At 39.9% G+C, this 27,251-nt stretch overlaps 1 protein-coding gene across 1 annotated transcript in view; it reads left to right on the plus strand.

Moving 5' to 3' along the window:
- BICD1 (bicaudal D homolog 1 (Drosophila)) overlaps window positions 1-16,824 on the plus strand; it is a 145,126-nt gene extending 128,302 nt beyond the window's left edge. Inside the window, exon 8 of the mRNA XM_014937227.1 lies at window positions 10,987-16,824. Coding sequence (XP_014792713.1) covers window positions 10,987-10,992 — 6 coding nt within the window. The 3' untranslated portion in view covers window positions 10,993-16,824. The remainder of the gene's footprint in view (window positions 1-10,986) is intronic.
- The last annotated feature ends 10,427 nt before the right edge of the window (window positions 16,825-27,251 follow it).

Consider the following 27,251-nt stretch of genomic DNA (forward strand, 5'->3'; position numbering starts at 1 on the left):
GCTGCCCCATCCCTGGAAGTGTTCAAGGCCAGGCTGGATGGGGCTTTAAGCAACCTGGTCTGGTGGGAGGTGTCCCTGCCCATGGCAGGGGGGTTGGAACTTGATGATCTTTAAGGTCCCTTCCAGCTCCAACCATTCTATGATTCTATGAAAAGCCAGAAAATCTGTGTAGTGGAAAATGTCTGTGCAGGAGCTAACTTGCACCTGGTGAAGTTTATTAGGCTGCCTGTGTGCTAGCCCTCTGAGAACGTGGATGGCTCTCACAGAGCTGTACAACTGCTTTGTACCATGGCTCAGTCCCCCCTGCACTCTTCATTTGGCTCCTGGGCTGGGGCAACTCGAGTTGATCCTGCTCTGAGAGAGCTGGGTTAATAACGCTGGCCAGACTCTGTGTGGTTGCTTCGCTATAGTCTTCTCCTTTCAGGCATGGCCTGCAGAAGCACAGGGCAGCACCCAGTTTGCAGCTGGCAGACTGACCAGCTGGGGCTGTGCATAGGGCAGAGGTAACAGTGTTATTTCCAGACCCAAACTGACCCTGGAAGCAGGATAAGGGAAGAGACTCTTCTAATCTTTGACCTGTGCCATTGTTTGTGCGTTTTTCCTAAGGTGAGCCACAGCTGTCCTCTCACCAGCTGTTCTTTGTGATAACCATTACCACTTAAAGTTCCTCTTGGCCTTGAAGAAGGTCAAAGTGTTCTTGGCATCCATTAGCAAAACAGAGTTAAATCATAAGTGAAACCAGGTAGTCAAATAACGGTATAAACTTATGTCCCCATCCTCCCTAGATGTAAACAGTTTTCGGACTTTTCTCGCTCTGTCAGGTGACAGTTTGAAAGCATCTCTACAATCCTCAACTCAGCAAGGTGGGCAAGTGTTTTGGTACCCTCTGCCCCATTCTTCTCAAATCTTGCATGTCTTTTGGGTTTGAAAGTTTTCCTGGTTCCTCACCTTTGAGTAGAGAGTATTGATTCTTTTTGTCTTTGTAGGACTTGCTGTGTAATGCAACGTGGTTCTGCCTCTGCACAACTAGAAGACTAATGATTTGTTCTTTGCCCAGTACTTTTAACGGATTCTATTAACCATTCATTCTTTCCCATTGGCATCTCTGGGAAGAAAACAGTTCATTACCATATAAAAGGAGACGGCTTCTCTTTACTAGAAAATTCTCTATTCCATCCTCATAGGCGTGTTATCAAATTCCTCAGACTTTAAGGAGCAAGTTCAGTTGATACTGGGTAGCTTTTCTTTTATCAAGAACAGATTTTTGGCAATGTTTTTACATATCAGAAATACTAAATATGTAACAGTGCCTGTAAAAAAAAATACATATATATATTTGATTGGTATGTTGTTTGACTCTGTTTACCCTTTCAGATAAAAGAGAAGAAACCTCTCCATTGATTAACTGAACTAGACGCAGTTAAAAGTATCCTATGTATCAGTAACTTATTCCCAGCATCCCCAATGCTTATCTTGGGATTCTTACTAGTCTCGGTCTTTGACAGCTCTGAGTAGTGATTAGTAATTTACTGAGTGTCAAAATGTGCTGAAATGTTCCATTGCAGTGTGCTGGGTCCTCAGCAGATGGGACTGAAAATGCTTGCACATAGGTTTTTCACTGAGGACATTGCTGATGTCAACAGAAGGCAATGCCCATCTCTTGGACACTAATAATCCAGTTAATCAGGCCTGTGTTGATTGGAGTCACCCAGTTCACAGACTGGAGGGCAGAACACACCTTGTGACATGAGGGAAACGCGTTGTTTTTGTGGCTGAGCCAAAAGGAAGGACAGGAAAATACTTTTTTTGTGAGATTTGCTCTCAGCAGATAATTTATAGCAGTACATTCAGTCCTCCTATGAGCAGATGTAGCTTCTCTGAGATTGGTATTTTTAATGCTCTTACACCAGGAGCTGATTAGCCTGATTAGGACTGGGCATTAGATTCCGAAGGAAAATCAGCACTGGCTAATCTGTGAGAGAGGAAATCTCTGAGCCCTTTACACCACCATTGCCAGCAAATGGCAAAAATGTTAAGAACTGGAAAATCGCAACAGTCCTAACAGATTGTCCAGGTCAAGCCTCGAAGCTCCAACAGATGCAGTGGTGTCCATTGCCTGATGCTGCCACAGGACTCAGTACAGACTCCAGTCCTGCTGAATTCAGTGAAAACTGTCATATACTTTTTTCTGTACAACAGTGTGGTGAAATGGTCACTGAACTTTGTTTCAGGTTCATAGAATTGTACAAAGGCTCTTAAGGGATAAGCCAGCCCATCCCCTGCCCCTAGTACTTAATTTTCTCACAGCAACTGTAGATGATAGAGAAAAGAGTCTGTATTTAATAACTTTATTAGTCATTTTGTTGATGGTGTTCTCTGAAGACACACCAGAAGGTATAATCTGTGCCTGTTCCCCAAGTGTCTTCTATGCAAATAGCAAACTGTCCTTTCACTCTGTATCTTGATTGACACTCCCTGAGATTTGAAAAATAGTGGGAACGGGCTTCTTCCAACTTGATTTTTAAATATTTTTACATTTGTTTTTATTTTTTAGTGAAAGAGAGCATGTCTCTTTTTCCTTGTCTTTATGGTGTGTGACATTGACCACGAAATCAGTAAAGGCATCTTGGAAACTGTTAACTTCAGCAGAGTATTTCGGAAAGAAACAAACATTTATTTGATCCAGACAGGAAGGGAAGCACAGAATGCTGTCTCTAGTTTTCACCTTTAAAATTACTTCTTGTTACACCGTATTTATGACTGTCATGGCATTAGAGAATAGGGTTACAAACCCTCCAAAATACTTTAAAGGATTAAATACAGAAGGAATAAAGTTAGCTCTGACACAGCTATTTTGACCTAAGTAGATAAGAGTCCATTGAATTTGAAATGCATATATGTAAGCTGTATGCATTCTTCTTAGCTCTTTCCTAAGATAATCCTCAAAAACGTCACTCCTGGAGGATGTAGGAGGGCGATTCAGCCATTTGAAGTCATGTGGATCACCAGATGTCGTGCTGATGTGAGTGAGTGTGAGCCAGATTGTGTGAGCATCATTGACACCAGGCAGAACCGCTGTTTCATGTGAAGTCGAGGGAGTTTGCTCACATTGAGTAGTTATTATCCAGGTTGCATAATGCTTGCAGAATCTGGCTCTCTGTTCATGTGTTCTGCCAAATGTAGCAGATGAAGAGGCATCATAAAATATTTGCAGGATGTTCGAGATATTAGAATAGGATCATAAATCAGGCATTGTGTCGTTCTGGAAAAGCATGTCAGAACAATTTCTTCTGTATTTATGAAACCTGTCTGCACCTTTTCATCACACAACATTCAGTTCTGTATTCCTTTTTTCACTGACTACCTTCTATAAGCTGTCAGGGATGGATTTGCCTTGGGCTTCTGCAAATTAATTATTTTAGAATAAGATATTATTTTTTATTATTTTTTTATTTTCGACAGTGATTTCCTTTTTGAGTTAACTTGCTCAGTCTGTCCTCCCAGGCACCTTTTTTTAAATTGAGCCTTGTGCTGAAGTGACAGACCCTTCTATTCGTGGCTCCAATACATTGCTAACTCTTGCACTTCTCTGCCACAAAACACACTGAGGAGTTTAGTGGCTGTCCTGGCACATGAGGGAATGTCACAGTATCCTTTCTCATTCCGTTTCTGCTTCCTGACCCAATGGTGTCAGCACTAACTGTGCATGTCTTTTTCTGATATAGATACCTGTGCACTTGAAAATAGGTCCAAAAGCCTCTCCTAGCTGAAGCAGGAAGAAACTAGTGATTTGGGTACACTTGCTTCCACCCACTGGAGGTCAGCACAGATCTTCGTAGGAAGTAGGGAGAAGACCCTGGGCTTGTATGAAAAGGAAATGTCTGAATATGATGCTCGGTGTTGCTAGGAAGGTGTGTTGCTTTGCGTTGTACCTAATGTCACTTCAAGACTCTTGACAGCATATTACTTACATGTTCTTCCACTTGATTGAGATGAAGAATAGAAGTGGGTTGTGGAAAATATCCACATTGTAAAGAGAAATGATTACTGGTGTTCAGCTGTAAGTAGCAGCCAACTGGGAAAAAAAATATCAAATTCCTTCCAAGTACACGAAGTCTAGTCATCCTATTTTTAAGATTCAGGGGAAGGTAGCTCATTTCCACTGAAGAGTCAGGCTAAAAAGCAGGTTGAAGCAGTCGGAGAGGATGATAGATTCGCAGACCCTGCTGCAGACAAAAAGTAATCTCCAGTAGTTTTTTAGATTGTCAGGATTTCACCCATAGATTTTAGTGTTCAGAGGGACCCTGATGACTCTGTTGTCTGACAATCTGAATCATACAAGCATTGGAATGAAAGGCCAGACTGCTGCAGGGAAGGTGAACAAGTCTTGAGAGATGGAAATCTTGGTAAAAGTGAGCTAGAAAGCAGGGTTGTCTTGCTCAACTACTTCCATGAAGTCCCACAAATATTATTGAGTTTAAAGCTGTCTTCATATTCCAAATGTCACAGTAAAAGGGTAGCCACAAAGGATTATTTGGCTTTACTATTAGTTAATAAATTAAGCATTAGAATACAGTTTTGCAAATGATTAATGTGGAAACTGCTTTGGCAGAGAATTGATAAAATAATCTAGACAGAACGGTGAAAACCAGCTGTATCGAATTCTCCCTTTTCCCTACAAAAAACAATCTAACAAGCACTACTTAGAAGTTACAAAGACCTTCTTGCAAGCTTTTTCTCGAAGGTCATAATGAGATGGTGTCTGTAATTCCTGTTACATGGATGTAAGCTCTCTGGAGAAATATTGAGTAGCTTTATTGACACTTTTTATATTAGATGTAACCAAAACAACTTTATCACCAGCAGAAGAACAAGAAGTACAAGGTTTAAACCCAGATCCTGAATACAGCCCATTATTGCTGGCTGTTTAAACAAAAGTTTGCCAATGCTATAGGAAGACAAACAAAAAATGTCTCCACTGCTGCTTCTGCAAAGGAAAAAAAAAAAGGGCGACAAGTCATGTTATTACTACCACAAAAAGCCAAAACGGTGTTTCTGTCAGATAAGGAGCCAAGAACACATTCCTCACTAAATCTCTCCATCAGATGCGTAGCCTGTGTACTACTGTTACTAACCCCTTGCTCTGTAATCTCTCTGTATATATGTCTAATTTATCAGTTTCTTGTAGATTGTCAGCAGCCTGCTGCCTCCATACCGCCACACGGCTCACAACTAGCCAGGGGGCCAGATTGCCAGACTGTCAGGTAAATTTAACTAACTTTTCTCTTTGCACATAGCTGCATGCACATCTTCAACTCCCCTCTTCTTCCTTATACAAAAGCTCTTCATTACACCTCGTCCCTAACAGCAAACTTTTAACAACTTGAGGAACAGTGATAATTTCTGCAGTGACAGTACAAACATGAATCACAGCATGCACGTTCTTACGTCTATGTAAAAATATGGAAAAGAATGTAAAATTGGATCTTGCAGTCCTCCTTTCGTCTTTTTATGGAGACAGTTTCCCAATAATGCCAAAAGAATAATGACTTTATTTTGCTGCTAGATAAATTTACGTAAATGGAGGATATTTAATTTTAGGGGCAACTGTAGGCTTCTCTTTTTGTAAGGTGGTATTTTAAAGGCATAGGTGAGATTTTAGCAGACACATAGCAGAAAGCTGAACCCACCACAGTCAGTTCTTAATCTTGTTGTTAAAAGTAAACTCCTGGTGTCCTCGCTCATCAGTGGTGCAAAGGCTAAATCACACTTCTGAGACGGTTGAGTTAAGGTAGAAGAACAAACCAAAATGAAAAAAGATCATAATACTTTTATTTATCTGTTCACAGTGTACTCTGTGCTTATGTTCATTTCTGCCTATACTCTCATTTGAAATGGGTTATGTTATTTTTAGACCTTAGCCTGATTTCTAGTGACCAGGTTGATCTATAGCCCTACATATAATGAAGCTATTTCCCACGCAGCGTGGAAGTCTGCAGTGATGCCCACTGAGGCATAGGTGTGGTACAGCTTCCAGGCTGCACATCAGGCACTGCTGAGCTTTAATTCTGCAAGTCACAAGAGGGTTCTCAGTAGCCTTGGAACCGCTGCTTCATTTATGCTTCTCTTTTATTGCCTATAAAGTGGAAGTATTATTAACTTCCTTACTATATACAAGTAGTATGAAAATTTTACTGAGAAGCTGGTGAAGGCTCATTATAACTGATAAGTACCATTTACTGGTTTGCAGTTTGGAGTTTTACAGCATAATGAAAAGAAGTTAACAAGTTCCATTTAAAATCCTTAAAAATCCCTGTGAGGTGGTTTCATTTGTATTTTAGGTGTTACAACAATTTGAGAATATAATTAAGTCCTTTGGATACACGGAAGCTTAATGTCAACAAATCTTATTTTAACCTTGTTTAATTTACTACCCCAAAACCAAAGCCTATTCTTTTCCTTCCAGAGATACCCTCCTGGTGGAGAATATGCTGTATTGCCACCCCTCTCTAAATGCCAACAAACAATTGCTCCTGCAATTAAAAAAATTCTTCTCAGACTGGAAGACCTACCTGATTGATTACTAGAAACAGAACCGAAAAGTGTTGTTCAAGAGACCTTTCTTGTCGTGTTTCCAAATCAAAACCCTGGTATACAGGAAACAATAATAGTTGATATTTTTAAAAATTCAGATCAATCATCCCACAAACAACACACACCTGTACACTCCACTGAACTATTGACTTTCAAATTACTATGGGTTTTTACCACTAGACTGATACTCTTCTGGTGAAGTGAAACCAGCACGCTATTTTTGATGCATTTACACTTGCCTTGCTTATTTCAGCCACATACCTGCACAGTCTCATAAAGGAGTGAAGTGTAACAACAGATTTAATGCAAGTCAGCATGATGGCATATGTTATTGGGTGCTTTAAAGAAAGTAGCTGAAGTCTAGAATAAAAATTGAAGGCATCTAAAGAACCAGTTAGACTTACTGAGGTTCAGATTTTCTAAATCCAGTAGAGGAGGAAGACAGGAGTTTGTAGTGCCCACTCTTGTCCTCTGACAGTCCCTCCTGGTATGGCACATATGCTTTCAGTCACATGGTGATGGCAAATGTGGCAGAATAAAGTTCTGCCCAGCCCTGAAGTCACTCATTTTACGACAGAAGTATGCTTGTTTTTTAAGTATCTAACATTACTCTTGCAGCAACGTGACCTGTCAGTGACATTTCGCCCAGGATTAAACAATAGCTTTTTAAGACTTCACACAGATGTTTTCTGCATCCTGCAATATGTTTAATAATGTTCAAACTAGTTAATATGCCTGACCATAACTAACACAGGTTCACTCTGAATTTTAACATGAAATACATGAGTTTTCCCTCATCCATTATCTATACTGGACAAGACTAAAATATTGCCGTCATCCAATATTAAATAGAGTGTGTGTCTCTTTGAATCGCATTCAGGTTTCTGCTGAATGCAGTGAAAACCTCATTTTCTTTATCAGAAGCCAAACTCTAGACCCAAGTGATCTATTAATAAAAGCAAACCCAAAAAATCTGGTACTGCAAATGAAATTAAAATTGATTTTTAATAAGACATAATTTTTTTATTTCATATAAAATAGGAAATAAATTAAAAATAAGGTGAAATATTACTGCATGCAAAATGGTTCATTCAGAAAATATCACTGGTCTGTTTATGTTTTCCATTGCTGATTTGTTACAGTTGCAGTCAATGCCAGACAATATTGCATGCAAATGGCATCTTTAAGACAGAGAACAGAGTACTTACTAACACCAAAGGGCTTTGCATGCTATTTTCCAATTGATTTTAGAAATACATGATTAGCATTTTGAGTGCTGGGGGAGAAAAAGAGCTGCTTAAAAGCAGGCACTAATACTAACACAAAAAAAAGACACCGACTTCATTCTTCAGCCGAATGAATAGATCCCCAAATGATACCAGCATGTAAAGAGAAGTTTACAAAAATGTCTATTAAAACCAGATGTTTTAAAAGCTGCACATATCCCGTGGGGGGAATGTAACAATGTTCTTCCTTATTCTCAGCTAATACTCAACAGCTTCAGGTTCTTCCATGTCTCTCTATTGCCTTGTGTTACTAATCTCAGCTGCCATCCTCTCCTGCCCACCGCTGTCAATGTGCCTGACAGCTCAGCCCCGGGACCTGCTGCCACCGTCACCTCTACTGCCATAAAAAGCACACTGCATGCCATGATCTGATGTAATTTTTGTTTATATACTGCTATGGTAATCTGCATACGGGAACTGGATGTATTGTCTTTCTGAAGACAGGGTTGTATGACAGTTTTAGGTTGTATAGAGTTTTAGGAAAAGATTCAAATCTGCTGGGACTGCAATTAATGTGTATTTATATGGCACTGCAAAGGTAATTCATAACCTTGCCATTTTTTTTTCTCTTCCTAATGTTCCTAGTATTTCTTATTGATTGAAAGGGGAATGGTGAGGCAAAGTTTCTGTTTCTTCTGTGCGTAGAAGTTTGCTTGTATTTCAAAGTGAGAAGCAACACAGAATTACCATGAAGTGAAAACTAATGTAATTCTAAGCGCAGTGCTTCCTAATCTGAGTTTATCTGGGAAAATTTGTATTGCAGTATTTGCAGTCAGGGCTGACTCCATGCTGAAGGTCATGCCAAAACATTATTATGGTTGTGAATATTTCTGCAGAGGAGAATCTGTTGTGTCTCAAAGAGGTCCTCTTTCAGGCCATTGCTGTACATAACTAGTCTTAACTATGGCTATTTCCTCACCAGTCCTCCACCTCAGAGCACGAACATCTCGTGTTTCTTATTTTTAAAGCTGGGAAGGAAGCCCCAAAAGACAAATACATCTCTGCTAATGAGCAAAGAAAATGTCTGTTGAGTTTTTGTTCCTTTCTGACAATTACAGAAGTCCTTTGGAAAAAGAAATGAGGCAACAAGGAAGGCAGTCTTTTTAGGGTAACATGGCCACCTCCTTGTTTGCCTTCCTCAAATGTAATGTTAAAGTTTTAATTCACTTTTATTTCTCTGAAGGACTTAAGACTAGTGCTGCTCCTAAGCCTATCTTCAAAACTTAGGAGGTGCTGAAGCCAGGAGCTGGCTCTTGATGAGTGGACAAGTTTGAGAGTAAATGCAGACCTTTTGGGTCCATCTGCAATCGCTCCTGGCAGAAACTGATTTGAGCAGAGTAGGCAAAGATCTCACTCATATCCCTCTTTAGATCTGTATCTGCATGTGGCAGAGTATGACAGAAAAAAAAAGGATAGTTACAGGTGTTGAAAGAATTACTCAGAGAAGACAGGTTTGATGTTTTCTCAGAGTGTTTATTAAACAAGTCCCACTACTGAGGTTCAAGAAAACACTTTAGATTAAATAATGTAAACCCAGAGGTGCAAGGGCTGTAGCTCTTACTGAATTGTAATACCTGTGGATTTGTGGTGATAGTCTCCTAGGCTTCTCTGATTTGAAAATGTGGACATTGCCATCTACTTTCTTAATGGTGATGGTGCACGCTTATTTCTGCCTTCAGGCAAGCGCAATGTCATTTCTTTGTTTCCCTAAGTAAATGCTATATGTGGAACCACAGACATTTCAGTATTGCTGGCATTTCCAGTGGCATATTTTCAAATACCTCTGGCATTTCAAATTGATTCATTTCCAGCAGCAAATTAATTGCATTCCTTCAGCCAACACTCCAATAGTCTGTGCTGCAGAGATAATATGTAACATTATGGTTTCTAATGAAGGAAAATGGAAAACACAAATTTTCTTGAAGACAGGACATAAATGATTGCGCTTCATCATATATCAAACTGGTGAGCTTTGAATAATTTCAAGAACATTTGAAGCATTAGGAAAAAACCTCCTCCCAGACACATTAAAGAAGTGGGGTTTGGGGTTTGTTTTTTTTTCTGAATTGCATTTACTTGCATTCTATTTTGGTATCTTATTTTGCCACATGCTTTCCTTATAAGTTTACTGGCTGTCGCTTAGCTTGACATTGGCAAGCTGAGTTGAAGTTCAGCCTTTTAAAACAAGACAGAGGCTGCTGAGCTGCTTTTAAAGGAGCAAAAATGATTATCTGAAGCTTTTCTAGCAGGAGCACCCTGAAATTCTGCAGCGAGAGGTGGGGTGTGTTTGTGTCAGCTGCCCCTTCTCTTTGTGCTGCCGCTGCTGGGCCACTGCTCCAGCCCCACTGCCTGTGCTGACAACTGAGTTCAGACCTCTCTGCACTGTAAAAGAGCAGACACTATAAATGCACATTTAGTTTTAACAGGTGAATGCTGTTACCAGAGAAATTGTACATGAAAAGCAGTCAAATGACAGAAGTGTTAGAGAGAACCGAAGAGGATTCAAACAGCACAAATCCAAAAGAAAACAAAACGCAACCCCCCGCCTCACCCTCTGGAAGTGTTAATTACAAAATATGTAAGGCTTATGTTGCCTGATGAGGAAGGTTACACTGTATTTGTAGAAATGTACTGGTAAATAGGTCACATTCGGTAAGAGATCATGTTTTCACAAAGTGGTGAAACCTGATTTCCAGACCGGCACTGTCCTTCATTTCAAACAATTAATTGGTTGCATATAGAAAATCTTTAATGCTCGCACGAAGATGGCACCTGTATTTCGTCCTACAAATTTGCTTCCCCATTTCGCACAGGCATTCATTTCTCCACACGGCATTTTCCCCACATCAGAGCATACAAACAGCAATTTTGTACATGAACTGGCAAGCAGGATATCTGTCCCACTTCATGTATGCGTCCAGGTGTCACTGAACGTGCGAGCTCTGAGGATTTTCTTTATCTCTACCATGTATCTGAGGATACAGATTTAGAGATGAGGCTTCATCCCCTTTTAAAGTTTGTTTCCAGCCCTGTACTATTCACGTGCATTTAAAAAAGCCTGCCCCTGTATTTTAAGCGCTTTTTCTCTTTTCTTTTTAATTTTCAGTCCTAATGCTCTTCCAGAAGAGCAGCCACATTCCAGCTCTCAGTGTGCCCCTCTCAACTGTCTCTCTAAGCCTCCTCCTTACCCCTAACCTTCATACGCGACGTAAGAGAAAATGCAAACAGAGTGGAGCTCGTGCAACAGAGGTTGGGGTTGTTCCCAGCAAGCGGGTAGACCCTCCTGCCTTTGCATTGACAAGTCTGGATTCCTATCTCCTGCTCTGGCGACCGAGGGAAGGTTGAGAAGAAGAACACAAAGCACAGAGCCCAACCTATCAAGAAGACTTTTTATGGTTCCTCTGATTGTATTCAAACTTTGCTATCACAACTAAAGTGTAGTGAAATGTAACATCTCGACAACAATGTTCCTTCCAGCTGCTTGGCTTTACCTCTGAAATGATGAGGGACTTAAGCCAATATTAAGAAAAGTATGTTACAAAAATCCTACCCCCACATTCTATAAGTTCAGCCATAGGAACCAGTTCAAATTTCCTTTTGTCATTAAGGGTGTGATATTTATTTCTTACTTTATTTGCACCAGGATTTTGTGTTTATAAAATACAGTCTCTTTTTTTTCTTTTGTGAGAGTTGTATTTAATTGATTTCTTTTTTTTAAAAAAAAGCAGAAATAGTTTAAGTGAAGAATGACTGTGTTAATATTAAAAGAGGCTCGTTGCATTGGCCAGCATATGGCCAATTTTTATTGCACAAAAATGTTGGAAATGGGTTGAATTGGAATGTTAACAATGACTGTATATTTTGCTGCTGCACTGATATTGTTTATGCACTTGTTTTTTTGATTCCTATTACATTAGCTTCTAGTTTTGTTCTAGCTCTTCACTGAAAGATAATTATTAAGCCTAAGAAGGAGATGAAAGGATGAAGTATTGATTTGTTCTCAGTTGTTTGCTTGCATTGTAATTATTTTTTTGCATTTCAGACAAGTAGATGAATTGGTGCTGTTTTTTTGGAGTTCCTTTCTATTTGGTATCTGAGACAGAAAATCTAAAACCAGTAAAATGCTGTGTGCTAATTAAAAACATTCTTTCCTCTTGCTCCCATATTCAGGATACTAGCTCGAGGCCTTACCGTGAAAGGCTGGTGTGGATGGCAGAGTCGTATGCATTTCGTGTGAAGTATTCTGTGGTGAAAGAACTCATGCAGGTAGAGTTAATGGTGTGGATCGGAGTTTGTAGGGCTTTACTGTAGTGCATTTTTTCCTTGCCAAAAATCAACAGACGCAGAACCTTAGCTCATGTCAGTTTATGACAAATACTCAGGTGATCTACACTACACAGACTCTATCGCAACAGTGCACAGTGTTCCTAGTTAAAGATTCTTTCCTGTAAAAGCTGAGTAAGTCTAGGGTGTGTTTTTTTTTCTTAAAAAGTAGCGAGTTTCAGAACAAAATCAAGGATAGTGGAAATTATTTTGCACAGTACCTGGCAGCAAGGCAAGAGGCTAAGTAGGGGGTCATGGTTCAGCATCTATAGGCTTCCTGTCCGGTCAGCAGCTGGAAAAAAAGTCTGCAGCACTGCCTGCCTACCTACTTGTTGGTCACTAGCAGACTCCTTGCTTTGTCAGGTGGCCTTAATCAATCTACAGAAGAAAGGGGTAGATATTTCTACATGTCTTTATTCCTTCTCTGCAGCATATGTATGACCTACGAGCGGGAAACGCAGAACAGCCTAAGGTACAGAGCAGCTGGGGAAAAGAAATTGCTGCAGGTGTGGTTGGAATAATTCTTTCGTATTCTGCCTGAATCTGAGAAAAGGAATTCAGTCTTCTGTTAGTAACAGTGCTTACCAAATGTTACAACACACAACACATCAGCAGAGGAAAGAATCGGTGACCACTCAGTGTGCCTAACAAATCATTATTACCATAGTACCAGGAACAAAGGTGCTGTAAATAGAAATACTCTATGTCATCAACAACGTATGTCGTGTAACCTTGGCAAAGCAGCTGAGCTATTGTAACAAAACATTCAGAGTCGGAGGTGGAGAAGTGATATCCAATTCTGATCAGATCCCACAGACGACACTCGGCAGTGTTTCGACTTCAGTTTCCGGGCAGTTCACATGATTCTTCTCATATACATTTATATTGCTGGTCGGTATCACGCTTAACCCACGTGTTGTCTTGTCATAGAAAACTCAAATGAAAGCTTGTTCAGCTCTGTCCTAATGTCTGACACTGAGATTGGCTGCTATTTTGATTTTTATTTAAAAAAAAAAAACCACCAACATTTCATCTGAGGCAAATGCTGCCTTCAAAAAGCATCTCGGAATTCCTGACCTTGTCAGAATTGGTGTATGAATATCACACAGTGGCCACGTCTGCATCCAACAAAGACAGCCACTGTATATTGTTAAAAACAAAAAGAATTTGCATTGCACTTTGAATACAGTTACTGCAGGCTGCACTTGGAATAGTTTTTCCTATTTTCATATCCAAATCGAATGCATTTTCTCCTGAATTTAAGTTAAACAGAAATTCAGTGAAATACCTTTACTTTCTATACAGATACAAATTTATTGGAAAAAATGTTGTATCAGAACAGTTGTTTAGAAGCGTATTTATTTCCAGTTGTGATTTGCAGGGCAACTTTGGGAAATAGAAACATTGTACTGGTATGTCCATGCGATTAAGAGTTATGGAACAGCATCCAGTGGTATAGAAATTCTTGCCCCATTTTATAGAAATAAATGGGTTTATTAAATTTTTTATTCCTTAAGCTTTAAATTCTTCATTTCTAAGTTTTCGATTTACATTTTTTATATGTAATAGAACTTCAGTGTTGGAAATGTAAGAAAATCAGAAACAAACCAACTTAAATGTACAAATGGCTGTAGTTATTGCATTGTAAGTTATAAAACTGTGTAGGTCCCTGGGACAACTTTTGTCAGTTAACCAGTACAAAATAAAATCTATGTCTTGAACTTCAGATGATAAATTCTTCTTTATTATACTGTGATTGATAACATACAACTTTGTGAGAGATTTTGTAGGAAATATTTACATGCAGACAAAACCAGAAACAAAAGTCTGATTTTTTAAGGGTTGCAAAATATTATATTTTACCCATTTAAAATTAATTTATGATGTGTTGATATATATTCTGATTTTTAAAGATTAAGAAGAAAAACCAATGCATATATTTTGTAATGGCTTATTATACTCAGAAAGGCCGAAACGTGTCCTACACAGTAAAGAAGCAATTCAAATCCTGATCTGACTTTCGTATCTGAAATGCAGCTTTTGTTCTCTATGATGGCCTTTTCTTGGGACATTTCTTGGGATTTGGAATAGGCTATTCAGTTCTGGAGCTTTTTGGTTTGCATTTTATTTTCTGATGCAGTGAAAAAATATTCCTTGTTCAGTGAAATGACCCACTTCTGGAAATTCAGTTTATAGGAAATATGTGGGGAATAAAAAGAAAAGAATAATTTCAAAGAAGGAGAGAAAAAGGTTAATAAATACATTGTAAAAATGTAATAGTATGCAAAACATATTTTCTATCAGTCTGAAGACAAATGGAGGTTTTACAGAAAGAGGAAATATTACCATTTTTCATGCTAATTGTACAGAAGTTTCTGCCTTCTAGATGGAGGCAATAGTGATATTCTTTCTGAATGATCTGATTGACAGGTTGGTATCTCTGTGCTTTCTCCATCCACATTTTTCACAGTAAATTAATGTAACCGTAGCTATACAGTAGAGTTCATAAAATGAAACTGTAATTAAGGTAGCGCTGCAAGTTTTAATGCCAAGATGACTTTCAGTTTATTTTTTATTTAAAAAAAATTGTGAACTTGTCTAAGTCATTTGCCATATTTAAGTGTGAAGTGAAAGGAGAATATGTTATGAGATATAACCTCACTTATGAAATATGACCTCACCTATGAAGGCTGCTCATGATAATTTAATTAAGCAAAATATGACCCAGTCCTCATCACACTGGGAACAACACCCATCAATCTGGGCCATTATTTTGATACCAACCTTAGTGTTCAGCGTGCAATGCCAAAGTCAGTAGTTGTGCTACCAATTCCACTGTAGCTGGATTGATCATCATCATAAGGTATAAATTTTATCAGCTCTTGTGAGGTCTGTTCCTTTCTTTGGCAGAAGATGCATATCCACTGATGTTACAGTAAATTTCTTTCTTTTGTACTTTGGGAATCTTCATTTGCGAACATCAGGCACTGATGTTTTTCCTTTGAAGTATGATAATTGCTATAGTTACCTCTTTAAAAATTCCAGTCTTCACTTTTCTTCAGTTTCCTTTGCTGTGTGTGCAGTGAGTCTGAAAGGGATATACAATATTCAGACTTTTCATAGCCGTTAAGGGTTTTTTTTTAGTATAATTAAGCATCCTGTGGAAAAGAAACAAAAAAGCAATTGCCTTTCGCCTTCAGGCACAATGCATCTAAATATGCAATGTAAAATGCGTGCATGAGATTCTTAACATGGTGTAGCTTTTCCATATCCATAACTAAGCTAGAAAATTCTTATTTCTTGTGCGATCTGCATAGTCCTCCTGCTGGAAAGGCAAGAAGACTACCACAGAAAGTCTATCTTTCATTCTGAAGTGCATGGCTTAAATCCTTATTGGATTTTAATCTGTTTCCTGTGGAGTTCTTGAAAATCGCCTTCATGAAATCTAATGGCAACCAAGTGACAAAGTGACAAAAGGTAAAGGAAAAATCCTATATTCCATAATGGGAGTTAATGTGCGGGCAGACTCTAGGTGATAGGGCCTTGTCTTTCAAAAATGTCCTTCTGGAAAGCTCTGTATTTGTTTTGGTTATCATGATTTGCTGTAAAAAAAAAAAGGTTGAGAAGAGTGGGTTGGTTTTTTTCTCAGCATTAGTAAACTGAGCTAAAAAGTTTTTATTGGTTATATGGTTATTGGTTTTCAAGAATATTTTGGAAATCAGTAAACGCAAATGATTGATAAAAAAAAAGCTTGCTAGCTGAGTTGTTACTTTATCAGCTATGAAGAAGAAATAAGAGTAATCTAGCTTTTTTTTTCTCCTGTTGACAGATATGGCTATGTGTGCTATGCCAGTGGATAAATTAAGTCCATTTCATTAGTTATTGCCCTATTGATTTTCAGCCCTGTGGTTTGACTGTTAAAGGGTTAATTAACTTGATCCTTTGTAAACTATTAAAAAAAAAAAAAAAAGAAAAAAGAAAACTGATGTTTTGTGACTTTTGTAATCTATTGAATGTTCCCATTTGCATGATGTTCTGTATCTAACGAACCATACAGATTGCTGTGTTCCTTTCAAAAGAGTTTTAACATTGGTGGAGTTTGTGACAAACACAAATTTGTATACTGTATGTTTACTGCTGTAATAACTCAGCTACTCCTATGTTGAATTGACATTATGTTGTCCTGCCTTCTTGGGGTTAAATGATGGAGTGTTTCTAGATGGTGAAGAATATAAAAGTATCTATGTTCATTTGCGAAAGACTAAATATTGGAAACTCTTCTTGTTGCTACTTTATGCTAAAAGCAAAAAAAAAAGTTAAAGAATTCTTGTTTCCAAAAAATGCATCATTTGTTTTTAAAATTGAAGTAATTCCCATGTTAACCCTTCCTTGTCCTTGTAGACAATCCTAGATTAATGCCTTGTGAGGGATTCATAAAGTCTGTGCTTGTACATGTGTAATATGATCATGCAGTCAAATGGTTGGGAAAAACACTCTAGTGCTGAAGAAAATAATTAAAAGAAGCCAATATACTGATTCTTACATCTTTATGTTCCAATTAAAATTACAGTGTAATGCATAACTGTTCCAGTGAATAAACTGGCCATTTTTGTTCATTTAATTCCGTGCTGTCTGGTCTACTTCTATTTATATCAGTTTGCAGTGTGTTGGCTTGGCTTTTATGTTTGCATTTATTTAGTTCTTAAAGATCCATAAGTTTGAAAGGTATCAGACAGGAAATTGGGAAGGGAAATCAACATTAAAGGAAAAGGGAATTAGAATTAAAGTGGAGATGCTTCCTCTGTTTTCTGAGATTGAGGCAAAACCAATTCCCCATACGCTGTTTCAAACAGATTTGAGTAATCTCTGAAATGCTGCAACATCTGCATGAGGTCTCAGTACAAGAATGCTTTGTAAGATGTAAACCTCCACCCTCAGGGGATGGGGAAGCAAAGGAAGAGCTGAAGTCGGCGTAAAATTGTCTTGGGAGTGCTGTGTACAGTAGAGCGTACCATACCTGGTTTTTAAAGTAAGAAACATCTTTTATCCCTTGTGGAAGAGTCAGATGGAAATCCTCCCTCAGCAGTGGTCCAGGAGCGTGGCCCTGGCAGGCAGGTGGCCACTGCAGCTCCTCTGGTGAACCTCCCTGCGGGCAGGGTGTCCCAGGGGCAGCAAAGGTCCAGCTTTTAGAAATGGGCCAGGAAAAGGGCAGAGCCTGGAGGAAGGATTGCACCTCCAAGCCTGCTGTGATGTTTGACTCAATGAGAACTATTGGAGGGCTCTTTGTTTTTGGCTGGCTGGCAGGGTGCTTTGGAGAGTAGCAGGATTTGTGCATGGTGACAGAAATGCGGTTCAAGAGCTGGTACTTGTCTGAGTTCCTCCCGCTTCTCTCTTTTCTTCCTTTTTCTCATGTAGCAGGGAGAGGTCTCCAACCTTATCTGTGTTCATTGCAGAAGTGCCTTTGGCACAGTGCTGCACGATCATTTTAGCAGAAATGACTGCTCAGGATATAATTGTCTTACACTTCTCTTCAATTTTAAATTAAAAGACCTTCTAGAATAAAAAAATGAGGAGAGCAGACTTTTCTTCCTTGTTTAGACAGGAGTTCCAGAGGGTTGCCCCTTGCATGAATGTTCTCATGGCAAAGTTGATTTGAGAAACTTCTGACCCTTATTGCTCCTTCCTCTTCCTCTGTATCATCCCTTCAGCGGGTCCTGTGCAGCCCTCTGAGAGGCAATGGTATGAGTAAAGTCACTGAAATAGGCTGGATTAAAAAAACAAAACAAAACAAAACAAGCCCCTCCAAAAATATATCTCTTGTTTCCAAAGAAAATGTCTGTGTAACATCTTCCTTGTTCTGGAACAGTGGGTAATTTCTGACAAATGTACTATTCGTTTTCCTACAGAAATATGCCAGATGATAATGGAGAAGGTTGTGAAACTGAAGTTAACAGTGACTGCCACTGCAAATTTCTGGGTACCTCCCTTGATAAACCCTGCAGTTAGAGAAATGCCAAAACCTCCCAGTTATACCTAAAGGCAGCAGGAGCCATAGTTTGACTCTCTTAACACCATAAAACACTGACAACTCAGGTTGAGCAGAAAAAATTACAGCATAATTTTGAACAATGTTGATGCCTAGATTTCATGAGACCGATAATAAGAACAGAGGTACTAATTATGAAAAGGGCCATATTAAAGGGCCTGACATCAACATCTTCTAGCAGCCTGTGAATGACAAACATAGAAGAGAATATTTTATATATAGAGCAAAATACAGGGTGAAAATGGAGCTAAAATAGATAATAATAATTATGTACATCCTGGGAAAAAATATTTGGAATAAAGCCAGCTCTCCTCTGTTTGTGTGTGCCAAAGGCACAGGCACAACTGCTTTCCTCTCTGTGGAACGTTTTTGGGTGATTGCCTGAATGAAGGAAGAAAGTCCTAACTTTGCACAAAAATGAGACTTAATACAACTCAGTTGACAGCTCAGCAGAAGCTTAATAGCTCAGTAAAAAATATTGACCTTTGCAAGAATAATTCCTTCTTGACTAGAGCAGTATATTAGAAAACACACATTTCACTCATTATTATTTATAAATTCTGTTATATCATATTGGAGGGATCTAGCTCCAGCAATAATGTTTGCTGACTGTTTTTAAAGACACCCCCCCCACCCCCAAATTGATGTTATTGTTACAATAATACATGATTGAGAAATAATTTTTTTTTGAGAAAGTTCCATATTAGGCAGGGGAAAGAAGCCGTTCATCTCCCTGAAGTGAGTTACCAGGAAACTTTGGAAATAAATAATGAGACAGTTGTGTCCATTTAAATTAATTCATAGGATTCATAGGATTCCCTACCTGGGGAGGGCTGCTATCTTTTCAAGTGTCGATTACCTTTGTCAAGGAAATTGATTTTTTGACAGCATTTATTCAATGCTGTCATATTGGTTAAGGTATTAAAACTGAGGCTATTTACTCAGATTGTGAATATAATCTGGATAGCTACATGAACACAGAGCTCCCTTGAAGATCAAAGTCTGAATGCAGAGGATGTAGGCCCAATATTTCGTTCCTTCTCACAGAGGTGGTAAAGGCCTCTGATCACAGCAGAAAAAGAGCTACTGTTTTTAAGGCACACAGGTCATCTTCTATCCACCTATACAAGACTAAATGGCTTTGCTGTAGCAGTAGGAAGTCTCTGCTAGATATGGATGACCCCTGTAAACTCAGATGGCTCAGTGCTGAACCATCCAAAGTAGCCCTTTCTACAGTGATGCAGCTTGTTGGTGCTCTAAGATGAAGCCACAGGTGTCCTTCGTGGCTACACAGATGCCACCATCAGGCCCTAGACTGGGCAAGTTACTTTAGAATCAGGTGGGTATTGACCCATGTTGTTTACAGTTGGTTGGAAAACTTGCTTTGATCTGTGTTAATGGACCTACCATTCAGTTCATTCCTTTCAAATTTGATTTAAAGAGATCCCTGGGTTGTAGCAAAGCTCCACAGACTTCAGTAGGCTCCATCTGGATGTTGGACATTCACTTGTGTGGAGCAGGTGATAGAACTGGGGGCATAACGTGAAGTATCTCATGCAATTTGAAGATGTGGCTGATGAGTGCTTTTGTGACCAGCTTATAACTCAACTTCAGCCATGCAAAACATAAAATTATAAGTTTTATAAATGCACTGCATATAAATACCAGCAATCTCAAAGTCCTACATTATTTAAAAAGAAAATGCCACTGTGAAGCCACCACTGTTTTCAGAGTTTTTTTGTTATCTAAGCCAAATGCAAAGTAGCTCTTTTTATCTTCAGTGCACTCTATGCATATTAATTCATTCCCAAAACATCTTTGCAAAATGGGGACTGTTATCTCTCACCTCCAGATAGACAAATTGAGACTGTGAGATGGGAAAACATCGACGCTCCACCAACTGAACCGAGTTTCTTTATGTGTAACCCTTCACCTCTCCAGGTACATCCATCCTGCACACACTGGAACACCAAAGTGGGTTTAGATGCAGTGGCCAGGTGCTCCCCAAGGTGAGTTATTTGGTCCGTGGTACAGACCCAGCACCGAATCCTGCCTTTCTCAAGTGCTTGAGTTGGTTCAGAGGTCATTCCCTACTTCTGCAGTGCTCATAGGCCCTCGATATAAATAGCAATGTTTAACATCCACTTTCTGGTTTTAATTTCCTCAGACCTATGCCCTCCTTCTGACTGACTGCCAGGCCTGTAAACCAAAAAGGCCGTTTGACTCACTAGGCCCAAGATGAAAAACGCTGCCTAAACATGGGAAAACTTCTCTTCCCCAAACAATGTTAGCTCAGTAAAATATAGATGTTCTTTTTTTGGTAGAAGAACTTGGATTTCCTTTAAAGTGACTGCATCCTTTTAAAGACTGTGCTCAAGATTATGAATATAAATCTGCAACAGAGCCAAAATTAAGATTCTGGACTTTCTGACCCCTTGTCTATACAGTTATGTTTAGTGTTATTTCTGCTTGAATATAAAAGCACGGCATGTTTCAGTGGGGTAAAGTTACAGCCATTTGCAGTGCATAAGGCCACGGGTGTACACTGTAAATCTTGCGTGAAGTACTGAATTCCAAAATTAGACAATGTTAGATCTCTGGAGGTAAAAAGACATTTTAAAAATTATAAATATGAATGGAATTCTATTTTTGAGATTCAGAATACAAGAGAGAGTTTAAGTGGAACAGGAGAAGCATTTATATCCTTTTCACAGCCGTTGCTCCAAATAATGACATTTCAGCCCCAAAAGATCCAAGGGAGTCAGTGGAATGCAGAACAGAATGAAGGAAAACACGGGTGGATGAAGCTAGCTTAGAGGAGTCTGCAAATGCAGCAACAGCTTTGAAGTCTGTGTGTTTAAAGTCAATGTAAATTATTGAGAAGCATGCTGAAACCCCTCTGCAGGTACCATACGCCTCATTAGGAGAAATCTTAAGTACCTGACAGTTTGCATTTTACAGTAAGGGAAAGAAACAAAGTTGAGGTTGCAATATTGAGATCAGTATGTTCTCTTCCAGAGCTGGAAGTAACAATTATGCCTTTCTTTTCACAACATGTTTTATCAGCCAATTGCTCTCTGGGTGTTGATGTGTTAAGGAGGAAACCAAAACATTTTGCTTTACTGTTTAGGTAAGCATTCATAGAGAGATAATGGTTAATATTTGATGTGTACAGCACCTCAGCAACACACGGCTCTTGAAACAAAGTACAATCCTGTAGGTCATAGCACTGAAGGAAGGGAGCGGAGCTCAGGCTCGGCGTTGGGAATCACTGCAAAGCGGTGATCACCGTCAGCTCCCAGTGACCCCTTGGAAAAGCACACCAAGGATCTTGCTGGCACGTATTTTCCTGTCACACCACCAATTTTCAACAGTGAACTTAACTTGATCTGGCAAAAAACTAGAGACTATTGATTTTGGATGTGGGGTGCACCTAAAAGAGTTGTTACTCCTGCCCTGGGAATCAGACCCCACTAAGATGTCCCAAATGGAGAGCTTAGACCATGTTGGTTTTTGTTGGTTTTTTTTTACTTTTTTTCATAGTGGCTGTTGTCTGTCACTGCAGAAGGACTTAAGAAACAGAAGAGTAGATGATTTTCTCAAGCATAGCTTGCTTTCTGTCTCCTTTTTACTAACATGACTTTATGAAAGTTTTCTTTCACCTGTAGTTAATCCAAATCAAAGCTAAAGCATTGTCCCTAAGGGTATCTGAATGTCTGACATAAATTGGATAGTGGGAAACATATTTCATTAGCATTTGGTGGTGATACTGAAGAATATTCTGACTTCTAAAAGCAGTCTTTGTTAAATGAATGCCATTCTGCAAGACTTATCTAACAAAACTGATTAAATAGCAATTACTCCCTCTAAGCAGCAATCCTTCAGTAAAACTAAGGGATATGTGTGATGGCTTTATCTCAGTATGATTTCAAGAAATTCCAAGAATTTCCTTGCAATAGACAAAGTGCTTCTGTGCAGCAAAAAAAGGCTAAGAAAAATTAACATTGAGGCAGTACATCGCAGGAATGTTCCTTGCTTTGATTATCATCATGCTGTTCTTGTAGAGATACCTGTTACTGTTGACTGAGAAGGGATCCATCAATGGATATTAATATCTAAAGGGCGGGTGTCAAGAGGATGGGACCAGAGTCTTTTCAGTGGTGCCCAGTGACAGGACAAGAGGCGACGGGCACAAACTGGAACTCGGGAAATTCCATCTGAAATAAGGAAAAACTTCTTTGAGGGTGACAGAGCACTGGAACAGGCTGCCCAGGGAGGTTGTGGAGTTTCCTGCTCTGCATATATTCAAAACCTGCCAGGATGCATTCCTGTCCAACCTGCTCTAGGTGAACCTGCTTTGGCAGGGGGGTTGGCCTAGATGATCTCTGAAGTCCCATGTCTACCATTCTGTGATTCTGTGATTTGTGTGGTAGAGAAAGAAGCCCTGGCTGTAAGAGCTATTAATAAGATTCTTTGTTACAGTGGCTGGAAGTGCAGAAAACCTGCTGCTGGGTAATCCCCATAACTGCCTTTGATAGGGCCCAAAATGACAACAGGGGGAAGCAGATTAAACACAACAAAGTTCTCTCCTATACAGTCAAGCAAGACACAACAGAGATCTATATTAGAAGCATTATCTGGGTGAAAAGAAACTGTTGTGGTTTTGTTTCTGAAGGCTACCTTTTTTTTTCTGAAGGCATCCTTTTTTTTTCCAGCAGTTAATATCTAGGATTCTTTGAACTCCCCTGGAGTCCTTGTCACAGATTACTTCTGATGTTTGACTTACAATTCACACTGCTGACCCTGCAGCTCCTTCCATGGGGAAGTAAAGCCATTTCTGAGATACGGTGAGTTCCAGACTCCTCCATGGGGAGTAAGTTACACAAAATCTGGGTGCATTTTTTGGTGTAAATCAGCAGGATGCTACAAACTCAAGGTCCACACCCTGTTCTGACACACGCACTGGGTGCTGCACGGGGAACAAGCTTTAGGCTTGATTCTCTCTCATCTTTGTAAGCCACTCCCCAGGCTAAGAAGCCAGAGTCTGCAGCCTCAGGCTGAAAGTAACATTATGCCTTTGAATGCTGGATTCTGTCTTTGCCTGCTGATTGCAGGGAGGTTAAGTCTCCGCCTTGGATTTCCTTGCTTGGTCTGTGTATCTCTGTCGCACACATGGCAGTTGCTTTGTGCGCCGCAGCCACTGCTGCCATCTGAAGAGACTTTTCATCTGAAACGTGCACGAAGGCCTGAGATGAGTGAGATTCTTCTCTAATTGGCATCCTACTCTATCTTTTGCTATATCGGTTCTTGTTCTTCATTATACTTCCCTGCTGGCAGAACTGGTTTGTGGATTATACAATATGCAGTTCACAGAGGATTTAAAATGTAGGATGAGCTGTGCCTGACTTGTACTCAGGCTGAGCCTATGCCTAACTTAGGCAGGGCTTGGCTTGGTTAGCCGTGTACTTAAGCATGGATTTTCTATATTACAAGCTGCATTTTCATTTTAGTTTTTATTTGGAGTTTTGTATCTAACAGAGAATGGCATTTTTCTGTCAGACCACAGAGGAGGTATTGTGCAAAGTAGCTCTAAATAAGCTAATGTTTGTAATGTTTAGAAACACTAAACATGTATTTTTGTTAGGTGATGAGTTCATGCATCCTCTTTATTGAGGTCCTGTACATTAATTCTCTAAATAGATGGCACTACACAGATTTACTGTGGGGTACAGCACAAGGTGGTATTCAGAGAAACCAAAGCTAGAGGCCATAAACTGAATCCAGGAACAGATTTATTGTGTAACTGAGAAGAGAAGAAAATAAACTCCAGCAGAAACAAAGAAACTTGACCAGAAGCAACAACAGAAAACAGTCTTGCTCAAGGAGTTAGTCAAAACCAAGTTTTCTGAAGGCTGTTTCCATTCGGAGAAGAAAAGGTTAATGCAAAGAGGTTTACTGAGGGAACAATGGTTTACATACAAAGTGAAGCATTTGTTTTCTCACAAACTAAACAAAGATTGCCTATAAAGTTCTGCTTCCCTGAATACTTTGGGGCTCCAGCAGGATGAGATGAGTGCTTGCAAGCCTTTCACATGCCAGACACTCTTCCAACTTTTTCTTGAGGGTGAACCTTGCCAGCTGTCCTTGCCTTCCTTCTACACCTCTTCGTGCTTCCATAGTGTTCCTGTTGTTCCTACCGCATGCAAATAGGTATAATTAAATCAAGTCTCCACCACTGCATTTCTCACCACCCCCACAGAAAGTTTTGGAGCCAGATGGTCCAGCAAGTGCCCACACTCGCCGGGGTTAGCTGTGGCTTACTGCTTGCCTCAGTTACCATATAACAGAGGGGTACACAACTCTTCCCACGTCGCCTAGGGTAGGAGGTATGCTGCAAGGCTTTTATTCAAGTAGTGTCATTTTTGGACCTTCATATATTTTAAGCAGAATTGGCAGCCCTGTCTATGTTTAAGCTTATTCAGTATTTTCCGTTCTCAGATCCCACCTTCCATTATTGCACTAAATCTTTAATCATTTAGGCTGATGTCTTCTAAGATAATATCTATCTCAGATTGACTTTTTACACTTAAATAAGAAGTTTTTTCCTCCTGCTGGCATTGTCAAAAGACACTCTGCCTTTCCCTGGAGATGGAGAACAAGAGAGATTGAGAGCAGTGTATAAACCAGGAGGAAGTGCATGCCAGAAGGGGCGGCTGTTACCCTGTTAAAGCAGGCAGAACGGACCCGTTGCTGGTGTACAGAAGTTTGGAGCCAGCTTGAACCAGCTGCTCCAGGTCTGTGCTGTAATTTACCAAAAAGAAAAGTGACAATAAACTACTATGAGAAGCCCATACTGCACTGCAGCATACAAATGCCCTACCATGAATTTACTGCCTGCATTAATTTCTTCTGTCGCAGGCTGTCACCTCACTGCTTTAAATACATCAGTGTGCTTCAGGAGGCTTTTCTCAAGAAAATGAACTTTTGTGACCATTCTCCTGATGCCACAGAGTTGTCACGATTCTCATGTCTGAGGTGACCTTTATTTTCTTAAGTGACATTGTAATAAGTTATAGCTCACTGATAACATCACAGAAAACAAAATTAACATAGTTCCTACCATTCGGTTGGGATCTGTGGGCTGTGTACACTTGCCCTTGCTTCCTTAGCTGTTTTCCTGCCAGGAGCAGAGCTCTGTGTTTAAAGAAGCAAGTACAAAGTTCAATAATAAGTGATAATTATGCCTGGCTAAAGATTGGCCGTGGAGCAATCGGTTAGTACTTGAGATAATCTCAGTTGAGTTAGAAAGAAACAGAGAAAGCTCTTCTATTTTCAGTCTTACTTTCATTCCCATAAGCAAACATTTTGTATTTCACATCTGTATTGACATTTTGGACAACTCTGAACAAATCACCTCCCACAATACCTCATTTTCCTCCCCGTCAAGAAAGGCTGATACTTCCTCCTTGGTAAAGTGCGTTGAGAATTATTAATGAGAGGTTCTCTACCTCTCTTGCTCTCTCCTTGTTTAAATCGGTAATGCTAAAGATTACCCAGTACTAAAACTGGTCTGAGTCCAGAGGAAGATTTAAATACACACCAGTGCTCTGGAAGAAGATTTTTATCTGAATGAGTTAATGATTGATCCTTGCCACACATCCATTAGCTGTACATAGCTAAAGTTTACAAGAATCTCTAGCTCCTTGCAATGAAGTCAGCAGGTACTGGTGTTCTTCATAAGTATATTCTTCTCCATATGCCCAGCCCAGGTCAGGTGAATGAAGTCAGGAAATAAGTCAGTCTTTTACTTCTGAGTCACTGCTTTTTTTTTTTTTTTTTTTTATATATGTTTGCAGAAGTAAAATGTGATGTTTGCACACAAATTAAATCCAGGAGGTGATCTGACTGCCTCATTTTTAGCGGGAAATGAAAGGCGTGGCGGTGCAATATCAACCCTCTTCCAGAAGAGAGTGATTTCACAAAGAGACCGAAAGGATGAGATCCTTGGCGTGTGGTGGCAGACGTCACCAGCTACACCAGTTCCCCCTGTGCTCGCTGCTGACCTGCACTCTAACACTGAAAGCAGAAGACCCACTCGCTCCCTGCTTTTTTTTTTTTTTTTTTTATATATGTTTGCAGAAGTAAAATGTGATGTTTGCACACAAATTAAATCCAGGAGGTGATCTGACTGCCTCATTTTTAGCGGGAAATGAAAGGCGTGGCGGTGCAATATCAACCCTCTTCCAGAAGAGAGTGATTTCACAAAGAGACCGAAAGGATGAGATCCTTGGCGTGTGGTGGCAGACGTCACCAGCTACACCAGTTCCCCCTGTGCTCGCTGCTGACCTGCACTCTAACACTGAAAGCAGAAGACCCACTCGCTCAACTTCCTCCTCGTGACCCTCTGCTGCTGCATGTGTGGTACGGGTAGCACCACCATGGCCACTCTCTGCTGCCGTGCCAACCATGGGTCAGACACAGCTGGTGCCTCACATAGGTGGTCATCTGGAGCAAGATCCTGGTAAGGAAGCCTGCTGGAAAGGACTCAGCAGGAGCCTCTCGCCGTAGCACAGGACTCTGGAGGAAGGTGAAGCCCCATCATGTGGTTCCCCCAATGCAGATGTGGCCATGTTGTATGGGTGCTGACAAAAGGTACCCTGATCCCTCGGGAGACAAGTTGTGAAGTCAGCATCTTGCTTGAGCAGTCCATGAAATCCTATTGCTAACGATGTAAGAGCATTAAGAGCGGCTGTATGGGTCAAATGAATGGTCTGTCTTGCCCACTTCCCATCTCTGACAGTGGCCAAAACAAGATGTACAAGCAGGGCAAATTCAGAGAGGTACTTCGCCAGAATATTCTTCCAGGCTCCAGCAATTCATGAGCTTTCTGGCAACTGAAGGCTGTACTGGACCATCACCAAAAGGAGAACACCCCTGGAGTGTAGCTGACTGCACTCCCTCTCTTGTGAGGAAATAGTCCAACTTTTGCTGGTGGCAAATGA

The sequence above is a fragment of the Calidris pugnax genome, unplaced genomic scaffold (assembly GCF_001431845.1).
Source record: "Calidris pugnax isolate Ruff unplaced genomic scaffold, ASM143184v1 scaffold1, whole genome shotgun sequence".
NCBI lineage: Eukaryota > Metazoa > Chordata > Aves > Charadriiformes > Scolopacidae > Calidris > Calidris pugnax.